Source organism: Antechinus flavipes, chromosome 2, assembly GCF_016432865.1.
Source record: "Antechinus flavipes isolate AdamAnt ecotype Samford, QLD, Australia chromosome 2, AdamAnt_v2, whole genome shotgun sequence".
In the NCBI taxonomy this organism is placed as follows: Eukaryota; Metazoa; Chordata; class Mammalia; order Dasyuromorphia; family Dasyuridae; genus Antechinus; species Antechinus flavipes.
This window is the reverse complement of record NC_067399.1, coordinates 151,766,233-151,783,563: the sequence shown is the minus strand read 5'-3', so window position 1 is coordinate 151,783,563 and position 17,331 is coordinate 151,766,233. Positions and strand designations below refer to the sequence as shown.

At 33.0% G+C, this 17,331-nt stretch overlaps 1 protein-coding gene across 3 annotated transcripts in view; it reads right to left on the bottom strand.

Annotated features, from left to right (window-relative positions):
* Positions 1 to 17,331, bottom strand: part of APMAP (adipocyte plasma membrane associated protein) — a 56,378-nt gene that overhangs the window by 27,290 nt on the left and 11,757 nt on the right. For all 3 annotated transcript variants that reach the window (XM_051975830.1, XM_051975829.1, XM_051975828.1), the window contains exons 2-3: positions 16,868 to 16,984; positions 9,189 to 9,304 (exon numbers count right to left, since the gene is read on the bottom strand). In XM_051975830.1, the coding sequence (XP_051831790.1) occupies positions 9,189 to 9,304; positions 16,868 to 16,984 (233 nt within the window). The remainder of the gene's footprint in view (positions 1 to 9,188; positions 9,305 to 16,867; positions 16,985 to 17,331) is intronic.

Here is a 17,331-nt window from a genome sequence, read left to right as displayed (position 1 = left end):
AATCTGGCATATAGAGTTATGAGTAATTGCAAAACAAATTGTATCTGAAAAGTGTGTAATATGTCTAAAGATAAATAAGACGATATTGAGGGGGAGAGAGCCTGGCTCCAAAATATTCAAGCTAGGTTTTAATGAAATGACACCAGTGAGGAAACTGAGACCGACCAGACCATTCTATAGGATGGCTAGACGCTTTCCCCTGAGCTCTGCTGTTTTAAGAGGGGTTAGTGTAATAACATTGGAACAAATTGTATCTAAGTATAGATTAGTAGAGACTATTGATTCTGATAAAGGAACATATTTTACTTCTAAGATTTTATAAGAAATAATGAAAGGGACTGCAAACTGAGTAGCAATTTCATACAATGGGCACTGTCCTCATCAGGGAAAGTAGAAAGAATGAATCAGATTTTTAAGAAATGGATAACTAAATTGATGTTAGAGACTAAATTGCCGTGGACCAAATATTTGCTTATTGTTTTGTTATAGAATTAGAACTGTTCCCAGAAGTGATCTGGAACTTTCTCCATATGAGATTGGTTTATTTTATTTAGGAAGAAAAAGGGAAAGATCATTCTCTTCGGAAATAAAGGATAAAATTTTAAGGAATTATATACTGGCAGTGTTCTCAGTCTTTTTAACCCTTAGGAAGCAAGGGTTGCTAGCCCAGAAAACAACATTGGAGTTTGCCATTCCAGGAGACTGGGTGCTTACTAAGTCCTGGAAGAAGCAGAGTGGAAAGGACCTTATCAGACCTTACAGATGACTAAGACTGCAGTTTGGAGGCTGAACATCAGACTTAAGGGACCTGTGGAGGAACCTCAAGAATGGACTGTTAAGGACAATTTATAACCTCTAAAATTGACTTTGCAATTAGGAATGTTTTAGCGGGAAGGACGATTAATTGTGATTAGAGGAATTTTAACAATATCGGTGTTGTACCTGTCATTTATATTTCCAGAAAAGTTTAAAGAGACTCCTGGATTGGAAGTTGAATTAACATTTTTTAGGATGAAGAAATTATTAGTATTAATTCTGAAAAGGTTCTTTAAAATGTGAAATTAGGATAATATATTCTATACTCTATGTGAGTTTTAATAGGTTGTATTAACTCATTTTAAAGTTGTTCCCATTTAAAGTAGTTAGGAGATTCTAAGAACAATGATCTATATTTTTGTCCCTTTGAACATGTTTAACACCTAAACATGTTTTGATACAGATTGGTTATTGAGCATCTAAAAAGAAAAATGACTTGTGTAATGTTGAATTTAAAACCCATCTACTTAGATATGAAGATAAGCTGTGAACTTGCTAGGATAAATCTCTTATTGTTTTCAATATAAAATTATAGTCAATATTTATTTAGGATATGTGATCCTTGAAAGCTAAATTCACCTGAAGATTTATTTAATGAGACTTGCTATTTGAGATAAAATCTCTTGGAACTATAGCTGACAGTATTTGGAGTTTTGAATTCCGATATGATTGTCTGATCATCAAACTAGTAATATACTATCTGAAAAGAATATGCCACAAGCTTCTCAGAGGAATGTGATCCTGAATTGTTACAGGTGGAGGTAAGTATCTGGACAAGAGTTGGAAGGACAACTTTGGCCTCCACTTAAAGGGGGATCCTTTTAAATCAGTTTCCCAGTAGTGTTCTTTTGAATAAGAAGCCACCTGATTATTTCTGAGTGTAGCTATAAGGTGGAATTGTTATTGCATACAATTAGCTAAGGATGCTTTATCCTGTTATGTGCTCTCAGAATGAGGCCTGAAGGACTAGTTTTGATGCTATTATAATCATGTCCCTGCTTTTTCCTCTGAAAGTAAATTTCTATAAGGGGAAGTATTCAGTAGAAGCTATGAGCACAATTAAAATATGTAAGATCTTGCAGTTTCCTATTTGAAAATATATAGTCATTACATCCTAATTAAATAGATAAGCGAGTATTTGGTCTAGTCATCTATCTGTTGCTAGATGCATATGTCTGTCTGTTTCTTTTAGCATTTCTGTTGTTGCTGACTTTCCTGATAGGCATCTTTATTTGTGAAGAATTGCCTACTCTAATTACTGGGGACATAAACAGTTTGGGAGGATAGATGGTCCCAGATGGAAGTTAGAGGTACAGAATCCTAATTTGTATGCTGAATAGGCTCATTAGACTCCAGGCCATGGTTGAAATAATTACTAACCAGACAACAAAAGCATTGGATTTGTTAGCAGATCAGACCACTCAGACTAGAGAAGCAGTACTCCAGCATAGATTGGTATTATATTTGTTGGCTGAAGAAGGCAGAGTTTGTGGGACATTAAATTTTTGATATGTGAAAATTGATGATAATGGACAGGTAGCGATGAAAATTGCCAAAGACATCAGAAAATTGGCCTATGTCCCAGTCAGATCTGGTCCTCACTGATATGATCTATGGTATGTCACCAGGTGATGGCAGGCACCAAAAGTTGGGGTTTGGTCACGTGAAGAATTCACAATGGTCATTCTCTTTGGCAAAAGGTAGATTTGGGGGAATAATTTACAGACAAAATGAAGGGATAGAATAGACATCGGGAATGGTAAATATGAAATAGAGTTGGGAAAGCATATGAAAGATAAGTTCCTCAATGGAACTCACAATTTCCCAGTAGAAAGGGAGCACCCCATGAGGTTAGGGCATACCCTCAGCTGACAGGCTAAATTCTAAAAAGGACTTAGCACCCTAAAAGAATTAGTTAGCTAAAAGGACGACAGGTGGGGTTGGAACGCATAGTGGCATTAGGGGAGATATCATATGGCATGGTGGGGGAGGGAAAAGACACCACAAGGCAGAATGCTGTGGTGGGCTGACCCAAAGGAAGATACAGCCATGGGATGGCCTACAAGTAGGTTTTATAGGGGAAATTTAACATGACTGGAATTTCCACAGAGAATGAATCTCAGGAGTCTGACATAACTTGGATTTCTGACTGGCTTACCTTTAGAGGGTGGGACCAAGGAACCATACTAAAAACATGTTTTTTGGTTCGTTCTAATAGCTTTAAATGGAGACAAACTATTCCCTGCCTTCCTCCCCTTTGTGATATAGCTTATCACAAAGGTAGTACAAACATCACCTTTCAAGATGATAAAGACTGAACAACCTGAAGATGCAAGTCCAGTTAGACAAGGATGGACCTCAATAGAGAAAAAAGACAAATCAGACTCAGAAGGATAGGAAACTGAGAATAAGATGGTTGAGGAAATGTATCAAAAAATGGTGTGAGAAGTCTTCAAAGATTAATAAAGAGGAGGGTCTGAATGGGATAACTTGAGTGAAGACCTCTCAGGGGAATGTGATCTTGATCTATGCCTTAATTGTGACTTGAGACTTTGCAATAACAAATTGAGCTATAACTAAAAGCTGCAGATGTTTCTTAGATAAGCAAACATTTTTCTCTGGTTTCCCCCACTACCACCACCACCTCTTAATTAGCATTTAAGTACTTGATGGGTAAAGAGTTTATTTACTAGTATTATTATGTTTCTGGGATAGATTTCTGTGTTTAAAATATAAGCCTGGATTCCCCCAGACAATGGGAGAAAAGGTAGGGAGGGGAGGGGCTTCTGTGTTAGAGTCAATATAATCTTATATTTTGCATTTTGCACTTTTGCACTTCTCTACTGACACCTTGTCTGTTGGGAAGTTGCCCTTTACCTTGAGAATCTCTGATTTCAATTTGGGTAAGAGTTACTGTCCCACACAGAGTCTTCTTACACCTTACACTTTCTATCCAGGCTGTTGCATGAACAAATCATTTCATCTCTCAGCTCTGAACATTTTCTCTGGCTATATCAAACTCTCTCTTCTCTGCTTCAAAACTAATTCCCTGGCTTGCTTTAGTTCATAACTAAAATCCCATCTTCTACAGGAATCCTTCCCCAATCCCTCATAACTTGAGTGCCTTCCTTAGGTTATTTATCTCCTATTTATTTGGTATAGAGTTTGCTTTTTGTTTAAAAAGTTTTGTTTGCTTCTTGTCTCCCCAATTCACTTATCAATAACTGGAGGATAAAGGCTATCTTTTGCCTTTATTTGCATTCCCAGAGCTTAAAATAATGCTTGGCATATAATGTTCACATATAATGTTTGCGTGGTTGATAAATCCTCCATTAGAGATCCAATCAATATGTTTGGATATTACCTATTTAAAATTACATCTATAATTTTTTCTATGCCTGGAACACATTCCTCTTCCTTATCTACCTGGTGAAACCATTCTCTGTTTTCAAGGCCAAAACCATTAAGCCTTTTCTGATTCCCACAGGTGGCACTGATCTCACTCAAATTTTCTGAAAAGTATTTTATTTAGATCTCTCACATTCCCTTATCAAAACACACCTTGGGTTACACTTGTTTGTGTATTTGTACTTATATATGTATGTGTATATCTTTCTGTATATGTATTATATCCTGTTAGATTATAAGCTTCTTTATGATAGGGACTATTACATTGTTCATCTTTCTATCTACATACTTAGTAAAAGGACCTTAGACAAAAATGTATTTAAGAAATGTTTGCTGAACTAAATGTCAGTCAAGCAAATATAAGGTGGGGTATTCTTTATTCATATTGATAAGGTGCACCTTCTAGGGGAGATGTATCAATAACCCTAAGGTCATCTGGCCTTGGAAGTGTTGTAGTTTAAAATGATATATTTCTTCCCTTAGCTCCTAGAGGATCCATAGGATAACCCTAAGGTCTCCTTGCCTTGGGAGAGCTATAGTTCTACAAATATTACTGGTTATCAGATAATAATCTATTGGTCAGTGATAATAAAATTTCTGAGATAATAATGAGGTGTATACCAGATCACTCCTCAAATCTACTGTAAGCCATAAAATTAGCATATCAGTGATGAAGCCCTGGTCTCTCTAACTTTTTCCTATAATTTTATCTTCTTGCTCCTGGTTCTTTGCTAAATTTTTTTTGTACTTAGCCTGCTTTAATTGGCATTACAATTATAATAAACTTTGTCCCTTGACTTGGAGATGAGTCCAGGCCTAAAAATTCTTTTGGGACATGTGACACTGCATTGGAAGCCCAACCTTTTGGGGTCTCCTTTGAACCCAACAATATCATCATAGATTTAGAACTGAAAGAGAACAAAGGATACCTAACATAATTCATTTGGTATATATGTGTATAAGTGTGTGTGTGTGTGTGTGTGTGTGTGTGTGTGTGTAAACACACACATGCATATACAGTATACACACATATAGTATGTATATATATATACTTATACACATACACACAGAGTGAAAATCCATCATGTAACACTGTAAAAGTCTCTGTTTCTTTTTAGAAGACTGATTTCTAAATTAGGTTAACTTAAAAATATGATTTCCTATTTATTTCTAAAAAATCTGAAAAGCAAGGTAGATAGAGCACTTTATATGGCATCAGGAAAATCTAGTTCAAATCCTTCCTCAGACACTTACTAGCTGTGACCCCAGACAAATCATTTAAACTTTGTCACCTTCAATTTCCTCATCTGTAAAATAGGAATAATAACAGCACTTACCTCACAGGGTTGTTGTGAAAATCAAATGAGATAACATTTAAAGTGCTTTGAAAATCTTAAAAGTGCTTTATAAATAGCATTATTGTTATTGTTAATTATTATTTCTAGGCAAACCAGAACAGAAGGAAAGTAGTAGTATGGCATACTTAAAGAAACAAAGGGCTGCACTGCAAAATGTTCCCATTTAACATCTGCCTATAGTCTAAAAGTCTGAACCCAAAGAACTTTCTTGCATCAATGTTTTTTTATTAATGTTGACCAAATGCCATAGAATAATTAGTAGAAATTTCTTTCCATATAAAATATCAGTATCAATATTAAATTACATATTACTAATTTAGTCATTAATATACCCTTCTCCTTGCTAAGAAAAATCCTTCAATATGCATCTTTGATCCCTTCCCTTCCTGTCTCCTCTAGCAGATTGCGATCATTATCATCCCCATTCTCTTAAATCTTCAGTTATTGCCTATTTATTGGATTCTTTTGGGCTTTCTATAAATATGTCCATGAATTTCCCATCTTTTAAGAAAAATAATTTGTATTTTTATTGATTCTAACATCCTCACTATTATCTTATATCTCATTCCACTTCCTCGCCTCTTTCTAGATTCTAAATTGCAAGCAACCTAGCTCTGACCTAATCATTTAACTGGAACTGTTCTCTCCTAAGTTACCAATCAGCACTTAAATGATAAATCTAATTTCTTTTTCTCAAAGCTTTACGTTTCTTGACTTCTTTGTATATTTGGCATGGTTATTCACCATCTCCCCCTGCATATTCTTTGTTTTCTAGCTTTTCCTAACACTGCCCTCTCCTAGTTGCCCTACTTGTCTGACAACTCCTCAATCTCCTGTACTACATCTTTGTCCTGGTTATGGCTACCAACCTTAAGTGTCTTCTCAAAGCTCTAACTAGGCTCTTGTGATAGGATTAATATTTAACAGCATTCCTCTGATGCAGATTCTTCTCTACAGATTCTTCCTCCTCTTTTTACCAATAGGGATTATTTTCCCTAAATGGAGACAAAACTGTCCTTGAGATCAGATTGGCCAAAACTCCATAGTCACATAAGGGTATTAAAAAAAATAATAATAAATTAAAAAATCCAAGCTGCACAAAGTCTAGGCCTTTCCTTTTGTTAACTGTTCAATAATTTGGGAGTGCTTCTTTTCATCCCAATCCATGCTAAGAGAGTACTGTTATTAGAGGACTCTTTTCTATTATCTTTTTTATTATCTCATTTGACAACCTACCTCACCTCATCAGCTCCCATGGATTCAATTATTCTCTCTCTCCCTCCCCCTCTTTTTCTCTCTCTGTATACACACACACATACACACACACACACACACACACACACACACACACACACACACACACACGTGATTCTTAAATCTTAATTTCTCACTTGATCTTTAGTCACATTATCACCAACCACTTTTTAAACATCTCAAACTGGAATGGATACCCCATAGACATCTCAAATTCAACATTTCCAAAAGATAATTCATTATCTTTCACCAAAAAATGTTCTCCACTTTCCAATTTTCCTAAAAAGTACTACCATCCTCCCAATCAACTAGGTCACCACTGTCATACCATGCTTAACTCTTTACATGTACTATCTGTTGTCAAATCTTATCATTCTTACCTTCATGGCATCTCTCATATATCCCCTTCTCTCCACTCACAAAACCACTACTTGAATATACCCCATCATCTCTAACCTGGACTATTACAATGACCTCCAACTGGACTCCTTGCTTTAAGTCTCTTCTCACTCCAAATCATCCTCTATTGCAATGTTAAATTGATCTTCCTAAAGTACAAGGCTGACCATGTCATATGCCCTAGTTAATAAAGTCTGGTGGCTCTCTCTTATCTCGAAGATTAAAAATAAAATGCTGGTTGAGACTATATTTTTTGTCTTTCTTTATATCCTTTGTAAATAGCCTGGAACAGAATAAGTATTTAATAAATGTTTGTAGACAGAACAACCAATGAAATCACAAGTCTGAAACAGTTTTTTAATAATAATCTTTCCAAATAGTAATATCTCCATCCATCCCAAAATAAAAGCTGGTGAAACTTTATGTGACCTCTCTCCATGGAATATTCTATGATCAGTCATTAAATGGTTTTATTTGTTCCCTACTCTGCCTCAGACATGTACTAGAAAAATCATCAAGTGAATCACCAAATCTACATTTCTAATATCAGAAAACACAATCAATTTAACTGTCTCTTTTTAACAGTAGCTTGGAAATAATTAGGAAAACAAACATAATGGTAATAGTAAGGGGAAATAGATTATTGAAATTCAAAGAAAATATGAGAACTGAGATTTGTTAAGCAGTAACTAATAGCAACAACAATAATAAAAATAACTTTTAAAGCTGGGCAATTTCCATCTGAGCTTTTGTTTTTTATTCACTTTTTATCCAAAGAATGAAAACAAAATAAATTTTCTAAAATTCTAAATTTTTAGAAGAAAATTAAAAGTTCTCTTTAATAATTTACAAGAATACCACACTAACAAATAGTTTTGTGCTTCCATTAAAAAAAGTCCAATATCTTAAAATTATTTTTTCTCCAGCTAAAATTTTGCATAGCTCTGATCAAAAGATTTAGAAACAGAAACTATCTAAAGTTTTCAATCAGGAAAGGAAAAGCACAAAAATAGCCTAATTACTTTAATCATAATAAAAGTAAAGTTTTGGGAGTGATAAACATTATATATTATATATATACATTATATATTAAGCAATACAAACTGTTCATGACTCTTTGCATTGCTGTCGGATACCTCCTTTTTATTGATCCATTATTTATTCCTTTTCATAATTCCCACTTTATGTGCTCAACAGATAACTTGCTTATAGATACCTGAAATAGAATCTAAACTACACTATGATCACCGACCTCTAGTTTATCACCACTGAGGTAAAACCAATTTTGCTTAGCTAAATTCTTGTGCAATTTGTCTAAATCTAAAACTAGGCTGCTTTTAAGGGAATCTTTCTAAATTAAGCAAAGAAGTCCTACCAAAGACAATTAATACCTAACTGGTTACTGTTTCTTCATTGTAACAAAATGAATTAAGAGGAAGGCAAACTGGAGTTAAACAACAGTTATTCTTTCAGTTTTGCAAATAAATTAAACTTTCCTAACTTGACCACCAATATTTTTTTATTTTCTTGTATTTCAGTGAAATGAAAAAGACAGACAAACAGACAAAGACAGAGACAGGGACACAGAAACAGAGACAGAGAGGGAGGGAGGGAAGAAGCGAAGTAGAGAAGGAGAGAAGGAGGTTGGGAGAGAGAAAGATACCCATTGCAGGTCACCTTCAAATCAGTTATTATTAAAAAATGTCTTTGTACTTTAATAGACTAGGCTAAAAACTGAAAACAAATTGTCTAACTAATTATATAAATATTCTAAAGCTAATAAGCAATCAGATTTCTCCTTGGGAAGTTAGGATGCCAATAAGATTTGGGATTGACACAAAATAGACTCCCCTCCCCAAAAAATAAAATTTGAATTAAAATATTTCTCAGCAAAATAAGAAAATCAGAATAATTAAAAGGTCATGGATGAGTTTAAAGGTTTTACATGCTTACCACCAATATTTGCTATGGACTCTGGACCAATAAGCTGGTTTTCAAATAATTTTTCTGCTTGTTGCAACTTTACATTTGATCGCAGTACTCCAAGGAGGAAGGGAGGCTCTTTGAAACTACAAAAGAATTAAATATAATTTATTCAACAATAAATACAATAACAAAATATTTATTGAGAGTGTGCTATGAGCATAGGACTACATTATTTGATGTAGGAGATACAAAAACTATCACGTAAGTATTACCAATCATAGCTCTATTAAAGGAAGATCATGTGTTCCTAAGACATATTTGGTTGTCATAAGCTTAGCAAATGTAACCAGAAGCATTAGAAGTTGTTTCAGGAAGTAAGAAAACTAAAATTACAGAATGAAAATATCATTTAAAACAAAAATATAAAGCAGTAACCATTTTATGAATGGTTCAGTAATCATGTGTTAAGCATGTCTCTTCAAATCTTAAATTCCTGAATAAAAGAGCAAACTATTGCATCCTGCCTTCTTTCCCCTAACCACTCTAGTCCCTGCCTCAACTTTCTCTTCCTAGGCCCTGTCTAGTTCTGAGAACACTTTTACTAACTCTTTTCACTATGTCTTCTAGAACTTTTGCTTTACTGTACTTCTCTTTATCCTTTTATCACTTCTATCTCACTTCTATTTACTTCTCTCATCCTCAAATTAATTTCTCCTAAAGACACTTCATTTTTGCAATGGTGAGCACTATTCTCACTACTTCCAACCTATAAAGAAAGAGAGAAAGGCATACTTTTTGCTCTCTATTGTCAATCCCATTCCTCTGTTCTGTCACCACTATTTAATAGTCTCCTTTGAAGTCCTGCTATTTATACCATCCTGTCCCTAACCTATTTAATATCATCTGCCAACTCCAGAGTCAGCAATCTTCTACCTTCTTTAATGGCTTAAATATCTCGTTCAATCTTCCTCTCCACTTTATGTTCTACCAACATCCTAAGTGACTTTAATTGTCTTTTTTGATGACCCTCGTAATACTCTGATCAGGTAATTCTTCAACATTTTCAATTTCTCTGTCTTCCAAATGAATTTTATTTTAGTCACACAATCTTAGACTTCATCATCCTTTCAAAGGCTTCAAGAATCTGTATTCTGAAATTATCCTCTCTGACTACAACTTTCTATCCTTTTCCCATGACCTCCTCCTATTGAATCTGCTCTTTATCCTTATCATGAACTTCATCTTTCTTATTTTTTACCCAGTTCTTCCATCACATGTTCTAAATTCACTTATATTCCTATCCATTTGATCCTATAGTAAGTTTTATTACATTAACATTATTGCATTAACATAAGAATGTTATATGAGATGATGAAGTACAGTTTCAAAAAAACCTAAGAAGACTAGTATAAATTGATGCAGAATGATATGAGTAGAACCAGGAGGATAATTAAATGAATAATAACTATGTTGAAAAGACAAGCAAAGATGAAAGACTTAGGAACATTGATTAACACAATGACCATCCACAGGTTCAAAGGACTCATGTTGAAATATGCTGCCTGCCTACCTCATGATATAGAGACAATGGACTCAAAAGTATAAAATGAGACATATTTGTTAGAACATGGCCAATTTGAGAATTTGTTTTATTTGATTATACATATTTATATTAGGTTTGGCATATTTTTTGTTAGTTTTTTTTTTTTTTTTTTGCTTTCTCAGTTGGAGCAAGGGAAAGGGAGGAAAGAAGGAGATGTAATATATAAAAAGTCCAAAAGATATCATTTCTGGGTATTTAATCATTTTATTAATTATGGCTTGTAAATAATTCATAAAATAATGATCATTTGGCTTTCCCTTGTAAACCAAGGATCCCTCTTGACATTTAAATACCCTTAGAAGAGTGGGTGTTACTGAATTCTGATTGGTTAATAATTAATGAGAATCAGTAATGTCCTTTATAAGTGCTGGCTAAATAACCTACAGGGGGTTGTTTCTAAATGAGAAAATCATATAAAACCTAGATTGCCTATCCCAATATTAACTAGACAATTAATATGAGAGAGAAACAACTATTTTTCTCAGGGAAAAAGATCTTCATTTGAAAAGAAATTTTTTTTAGTTTTTTTTTAATTGTATAGACCTCTACCTTTAAATCCCTAAATCTTTAATCTTCTATCACTCCTATTTTGTTAATCACTACTATCAAGTTGTTTATAAATCTGTCTTTTCCATTTTATATACAAATCTATTGATGGATAAATTCACAAAACCATGCCAACTAGCTCCACTATCAATACATGCTATCTAACTTCAAATGAAAGCATATCAATGAATTTATTCATTTCTTCTCACCAAAATTCCAAATTTCCTTAACACCTCTATTATCACCAACTGGAGAAATACTAATCATAAGTAGGTCAAGCCATTATCATAAAATTACAATATTACCTAAGTTAATTTGCTTATTCAGTGTGATATCAATCAAACTACCAAAAATTATTTTATAAAGCTAGAAAAATAAGATAAAATTCATCTGAAAGAACAAAAAGTTAAGACTATCAAGATATTCAATAAAAAAAAACCACTGCTAAGGAAGGAGGTCAAGCAGTTTGATTTCAAATTATATTACAAAATAACAATTATTAAAAACAATTCAATATTGGCTAAGAAATAGAGTGGTGGATTAGTGAAACAGTTTAGGTACACAATACAAAGTAGTAAGTAAACCAGTGTTTGATAAATCCAAAAATCCAAACATTTGGGTAAGAACTCAACATTTTATAAAAAAAAAAAATTGCTGGGGAAACTGGAAAGCAGTTTGGCAGAAACTAGGCATAGAACAACATTCACAGTATATATTAAGATAAGGTTAAAATGAATAAAGATTTAGACATAAAGGATGATATCATAAATGAGGTAATCATAAAAAAATGCTATATATTTTTCAGATCTATGGATAAGAAAAGAATGTATAATTAAACAATAAAGAGGAAACAAAATATTTTTGATTGACATTAAAAAGCTTTCATACAAACAAAATCAATATGATCAAAATCAGAAGGAAAATAAAATTAGAGGAAAATAATTTTACAACAAGTTTCTTTGATAAAAGTTTGATTTCTTAATAATTAGAATAATGCAATTAAAAACAACTCTGACAAAGCCTATTAGATTGGCTAACAGAAAAAGAAACTGATAAAAATTAAAAGGGATATAAAAAAATTGGAAAGCTAATAACATCATTGGTAGAGTTGTGAATAATTTGAAACCATGCCCAATTGTGCACATTCTGACCAAGCAATACTGCTACTAAGTCCTGTTATCTCAAAAAAATCAAAGAAAATGGAAAAGGATCCATATATACAAAAATATTTATAGCAGCTCTTTTTGTGATGGCAAATAATTGGAAACTGAGAAGATGACAATCTGAGGAATGGCTGAACAAGTTGTGAGTATATGACTGTGCTATATGTAAATCATATATACTTAAAGTACATGAGTATGTGCTATAAGAAATAAGGGGAATACTTTCAAAAACCTGGGAAGATTGACATGAACTGATACAAAATGAAAGATAAGAACTGATACAAAGTGAAATTAGCAGAACCAGGAGAATACTGTACACTGTGTCAATAATATTGTAACAAGAATCAACTGTGAAAGACTTAACTACTCTGATCAATACAATAATCCACAAAATTTCCAAAAGATTCATAATGTAAAACACTATCTACCTTCAAAGAGTGAATTGATGAACTTCTAAGTACAGAGTGTTTATATTTTTTTTACTTTCTTTACTTTTCTTGCTTTTTTTTTTTGCAACATGACTAATATGGAAGTTAAAAAAATAATAATAATAATTTTCCTTGACCTCTCTGCAATATCTGACATTGATAATCATCATCCCACAATATCTTCTTTGCACCTATCCTCTCATGGCTTATTTCCAAAGTCTCTTGTTGGTCCTTCTCTAAGTTCTCATACTTCAAAACTACAGAGGGCCTCCCCCAATCCAAAACTCTTTTCCATCTCCACAAACTCTACCTTGGTGATCTACTTACTTCAACAGTTTTAACCATTTCTTTCTTAGCTAAAATAATCTAAGCAGATAATTCTCAAATCTCTATCTAACCTTTCTCCCAAATTCCAGTCTACTATGTCCAACTATATATAGAACATATCCACCAGAATGTCCTGACAACATATTAAGCTCAACATTTCTAAAATCAAATTTATTATCCTTCTCCTTGCCCCCAATTTTCTTATTTCTGTTATTGACTCTGTTATCCTCTCAGGTATTCAGGTTTGAAACTTTAGAATATCCAACCAGTTGCCAAGTCCTATAGATTCTATCTCTATAAACTCTCTCATATCCATCTCCATCTTTCTAATCCAATTGCTGTTGAGGCCTTCGTTATTTTTTTTCCTGGAATATTCTGGTAGACTTCTACATGATGTTCCTGCTTCTACTTTCTCCCCCCACTCTAATCTACTCTACAACTTAATGATTTGAATAATGCTCTTAACATGACCTCTGATATCACTGTCCTAACCAAAAGCATTCAATACTTTCTACTGATTATTAAAGTCTATATTTCTTAGTCTAGCATTTAAAGATTTGTGGAGTCTAGCTCCAACCTACCATTCCAAACTTATCTCTTAAACTGTTCCTTCCTTCATATACTTTATAATGCTGCTAAAATGAACTATTAGTGGTTCAAAAATTTTTCCCATCTGTTGCACTCTTTCATCTACTATAAACCCTAACTGCTACAATTTTACCCATCCTAAAGTCCTAACTAAAACTTACCCCTTGTAAGAAGCTTTCTCTAATCTTCCACAGATAGAATTGACATTCCTTTGTTTATACTCTTCTGGGTACTAATTCTGTCACACTTATTTGTGTAAAAGTCTTATCAATCCTACTAGATGATAAAGTATTTGAGAATGGAGACCAAATATTTTCATAAGATTTCCAAATAAAAGGACCTTAGAAATTATTTTGTCCAACTTCTTCATTTTACTAATGAGGAAACTTGAGGTCCAGAGAGATTTAGTGATTTGGCCAAAGTAGAAAATAGCACCTCCCATTAACTACCACAATGTCTTGCTCATATCAGGCATTTATTCTGTACTAAAATGAATTTAAATATTCCATGACACATAAAGAATTTTGCTTCTTTGAACACCTATAAAGAAAAGTTCCAATTATACCCCATGTAAATGAAGATTAAAAGCAAAATGGTTGCAAACAAACAATATTAATTCAAAGTTGAAGATAACAAGAATTATCAGATAAACTATAGTTGTTATAAGTGAAAGTAAAAATTTTTATTGATTTTCTACTAACTGGTTTAACTAATCATTTTATGTTGGAGGGGATGTGGGAAAACAGGGAGACTAATATATTGTTGGTGGAATTGTGAATACATCCAACCATTCTGGAGAGCAATTTGGAATTATGCTCAAAAAGTCATCAAACTGTGCATACCCTTTGATTCAGCAGTGTTACTACTGGGCTTATATCCCAAAGAGATCATAAAGAAGGGAAAGGGATCTGTATGTGCATGAATGTTTGTGGCAGCCTTCTTTGTAGTGCCAAAAACTGGAAACTGAGTAGATGCCCATCAATTGGAGAATGGCTGAATAAACTGTGGTATATGAATATTATGGAATATTATTGTTCGGTAAGAAATGACCAACAGGATGATTTCAGAAAGGCCTGGAGAGACTTACACAAACTGATGCTGAGTAAAATGAGCAGGGCCAGGAGATCCTTATATACTTCAATAACAATACTATATGATGATCAATTCTGATGGATCTGGCCATCTTCAGCAATGAGAAGAACCAAATCAGTTCCAATGGAGCAGTAATGAACTGAACCAGCTACGCCCAGTGAAAGAACTCTGGGAGATGACTAAGAACCATTACATTAAATTCCCAATCCCTATATTTTTGCCTGCCTGCATTTTGGATTTCCTTCACAGGCTAATTGTATAATATTTCAGAGTCTGATTCTTTTTGTACAGCAAAATAAGTTTGGTCATGTATACTTATTGTGTATCTAATTTATACTCTAATATATTTAACCTCTACTGGTCATTCTGCCATCTAGGGGAGGGGGTGGGGAGAAAGAGGGGAAAAATTGGAACAAAAGGTTTGGCAATTGTCAATGCTGTAAAATTACCCATACATATAACTTTTAAATAAAAAGCTATGAAATTTTAAAAAAGAGAGAGAGAGAGAGTAAAAAAAAAAAAAAAAATACTTCTATCTTGAAAAAAAAAAAAAAACACCAATCATTTCATCCTTCTCTTGTTCTTGCCCTAATTTACTTTAATAAGTCCTTGTCATTCTTATTTTTCTATTGACTCTCTAATCCTATCTATATTATAGAGGAAATACATACCAATTATAACAAAATTTCAAGTATTTTTCTATTGTTAAATTAAAAATTGTTTTAAAATCTGTCCAATAAACATCTCATTGTTTTACTACTTTTATTACACATATATTTAGCATATCAATTAGGAGTTATATGTAATTGATATTTTCTGATTCATAGAAAATTGCTACATAATGCTTTTATACATACTTATTTTTACTGCTTGGGAAGGAATATGCTTGAAGACATCCCTTCAGAAATCAACTACCTACAGAAAAGTTATGGTCAGAAATAGCCCTATAAAATATCATAAGCAATACCAACCATTATTTTATGAGAAATACTTTTGTCATCTATGTGCAGGAAAATCCCAGCCTAAGAATTTCTATTAAATTTTTTTTAAGAAACAAAAGAATCTTAAGATTCATCTAATACATCCTCCTATTTCACAAAAGATTTTCTCCTATAACACAGAATGTGAAATAGAACTCACTACTTAAAAAGAAAACCATTCTATTCTTGGGATAGCCTAAATTGTCAGGAAGTTTTTTTCTCATATCATAAACTGAAATCTGCCTTTCTATAACTACTCTATTCACTGGTTTTACTTCCAGTCTCTGGGATATACCAAGATATATAGAATCAACCTACTCCTTCCAGATGATAACCCTTAAAATATTTGATGACTACTATCATGTTCTACCTCCAACCCTCAATACTGGCAAACCTTTTCTTCACCTCCTCACTCTACTTTGGGCACATTTCAGTTTGTTGCATACAGAATTGAAAATACTACTCAAGAAATAATTTGACTATCTAAAAACAAAAGTAAAAACAAAAAAGAAATAGTTTGACTTCAGTGAAACACAATTAAACTATTTGTTTTTGGTATAATAAGCCTATTGGCTAAATATAGATTGTATTGATATTTTTAGCAAATGACTAAGATAAAATAGAACATTAGTCACATGTAAAAATATTACATGAATGCACAGTAGACTTTAAATAAGACAAGTTAGAAGTTAACTTTTTGTGCATAAATTTTTCCTACTTAAAAACAATCAAAGTTTTTCAAATTTGAGCCATTTAAATTCTGCTTAAAGATATTCATATAATTATAAGACTAGCAGGAATAATACCACTTTTGGCACTCAGAAATTTTTTTTTAATCATTTAAACGCCAAAAAAAATTCTGTCTCATAATAACTTTAATTATAGATTTGCTTCATCATCCCCTTTCACCCTAAAGAAATAATAGTTTCATTAAATTATCTTTAGAAAATCATTATGGGGGCTTGGGACTACAACTCACCTGAGAGGCTGAGGATCAATGGGGCAATTTAGCAGAGTTACTGCTCCAAGCAAGGGAATGGTAAGAGACACTGCTAGCATCATAAAGGTCATCTGGAAAACTCTACTGCTATAAGTGCTGCAAAAAATAAAACATAAATACAATCAGCAGAATATAAAAACAGCATTACAGATCTCATTAAACACGGTTATTTCATAGGTTGAGCTATCAGGAAGGGAAGAACCTTTCACCTAATTTCTTCATAACTGACTATTTACTTTTACTACTTGTGTTAAAATTTAATACTATTGCCCCTCCCCTTCCAGAAGATACATTACTTTTACCAGAAAACATGTTGGCTTTTATTTCTTGGAAGTCCTGGAAGCACTAAATTGCCTGGTACCTGTGAGAGAGTTATTAGCTTTACTGTTTTTGAAGAAAGATTGCAGAGAAAGTATCAAATAAGAAAAAGAAAAAGGTAAAGA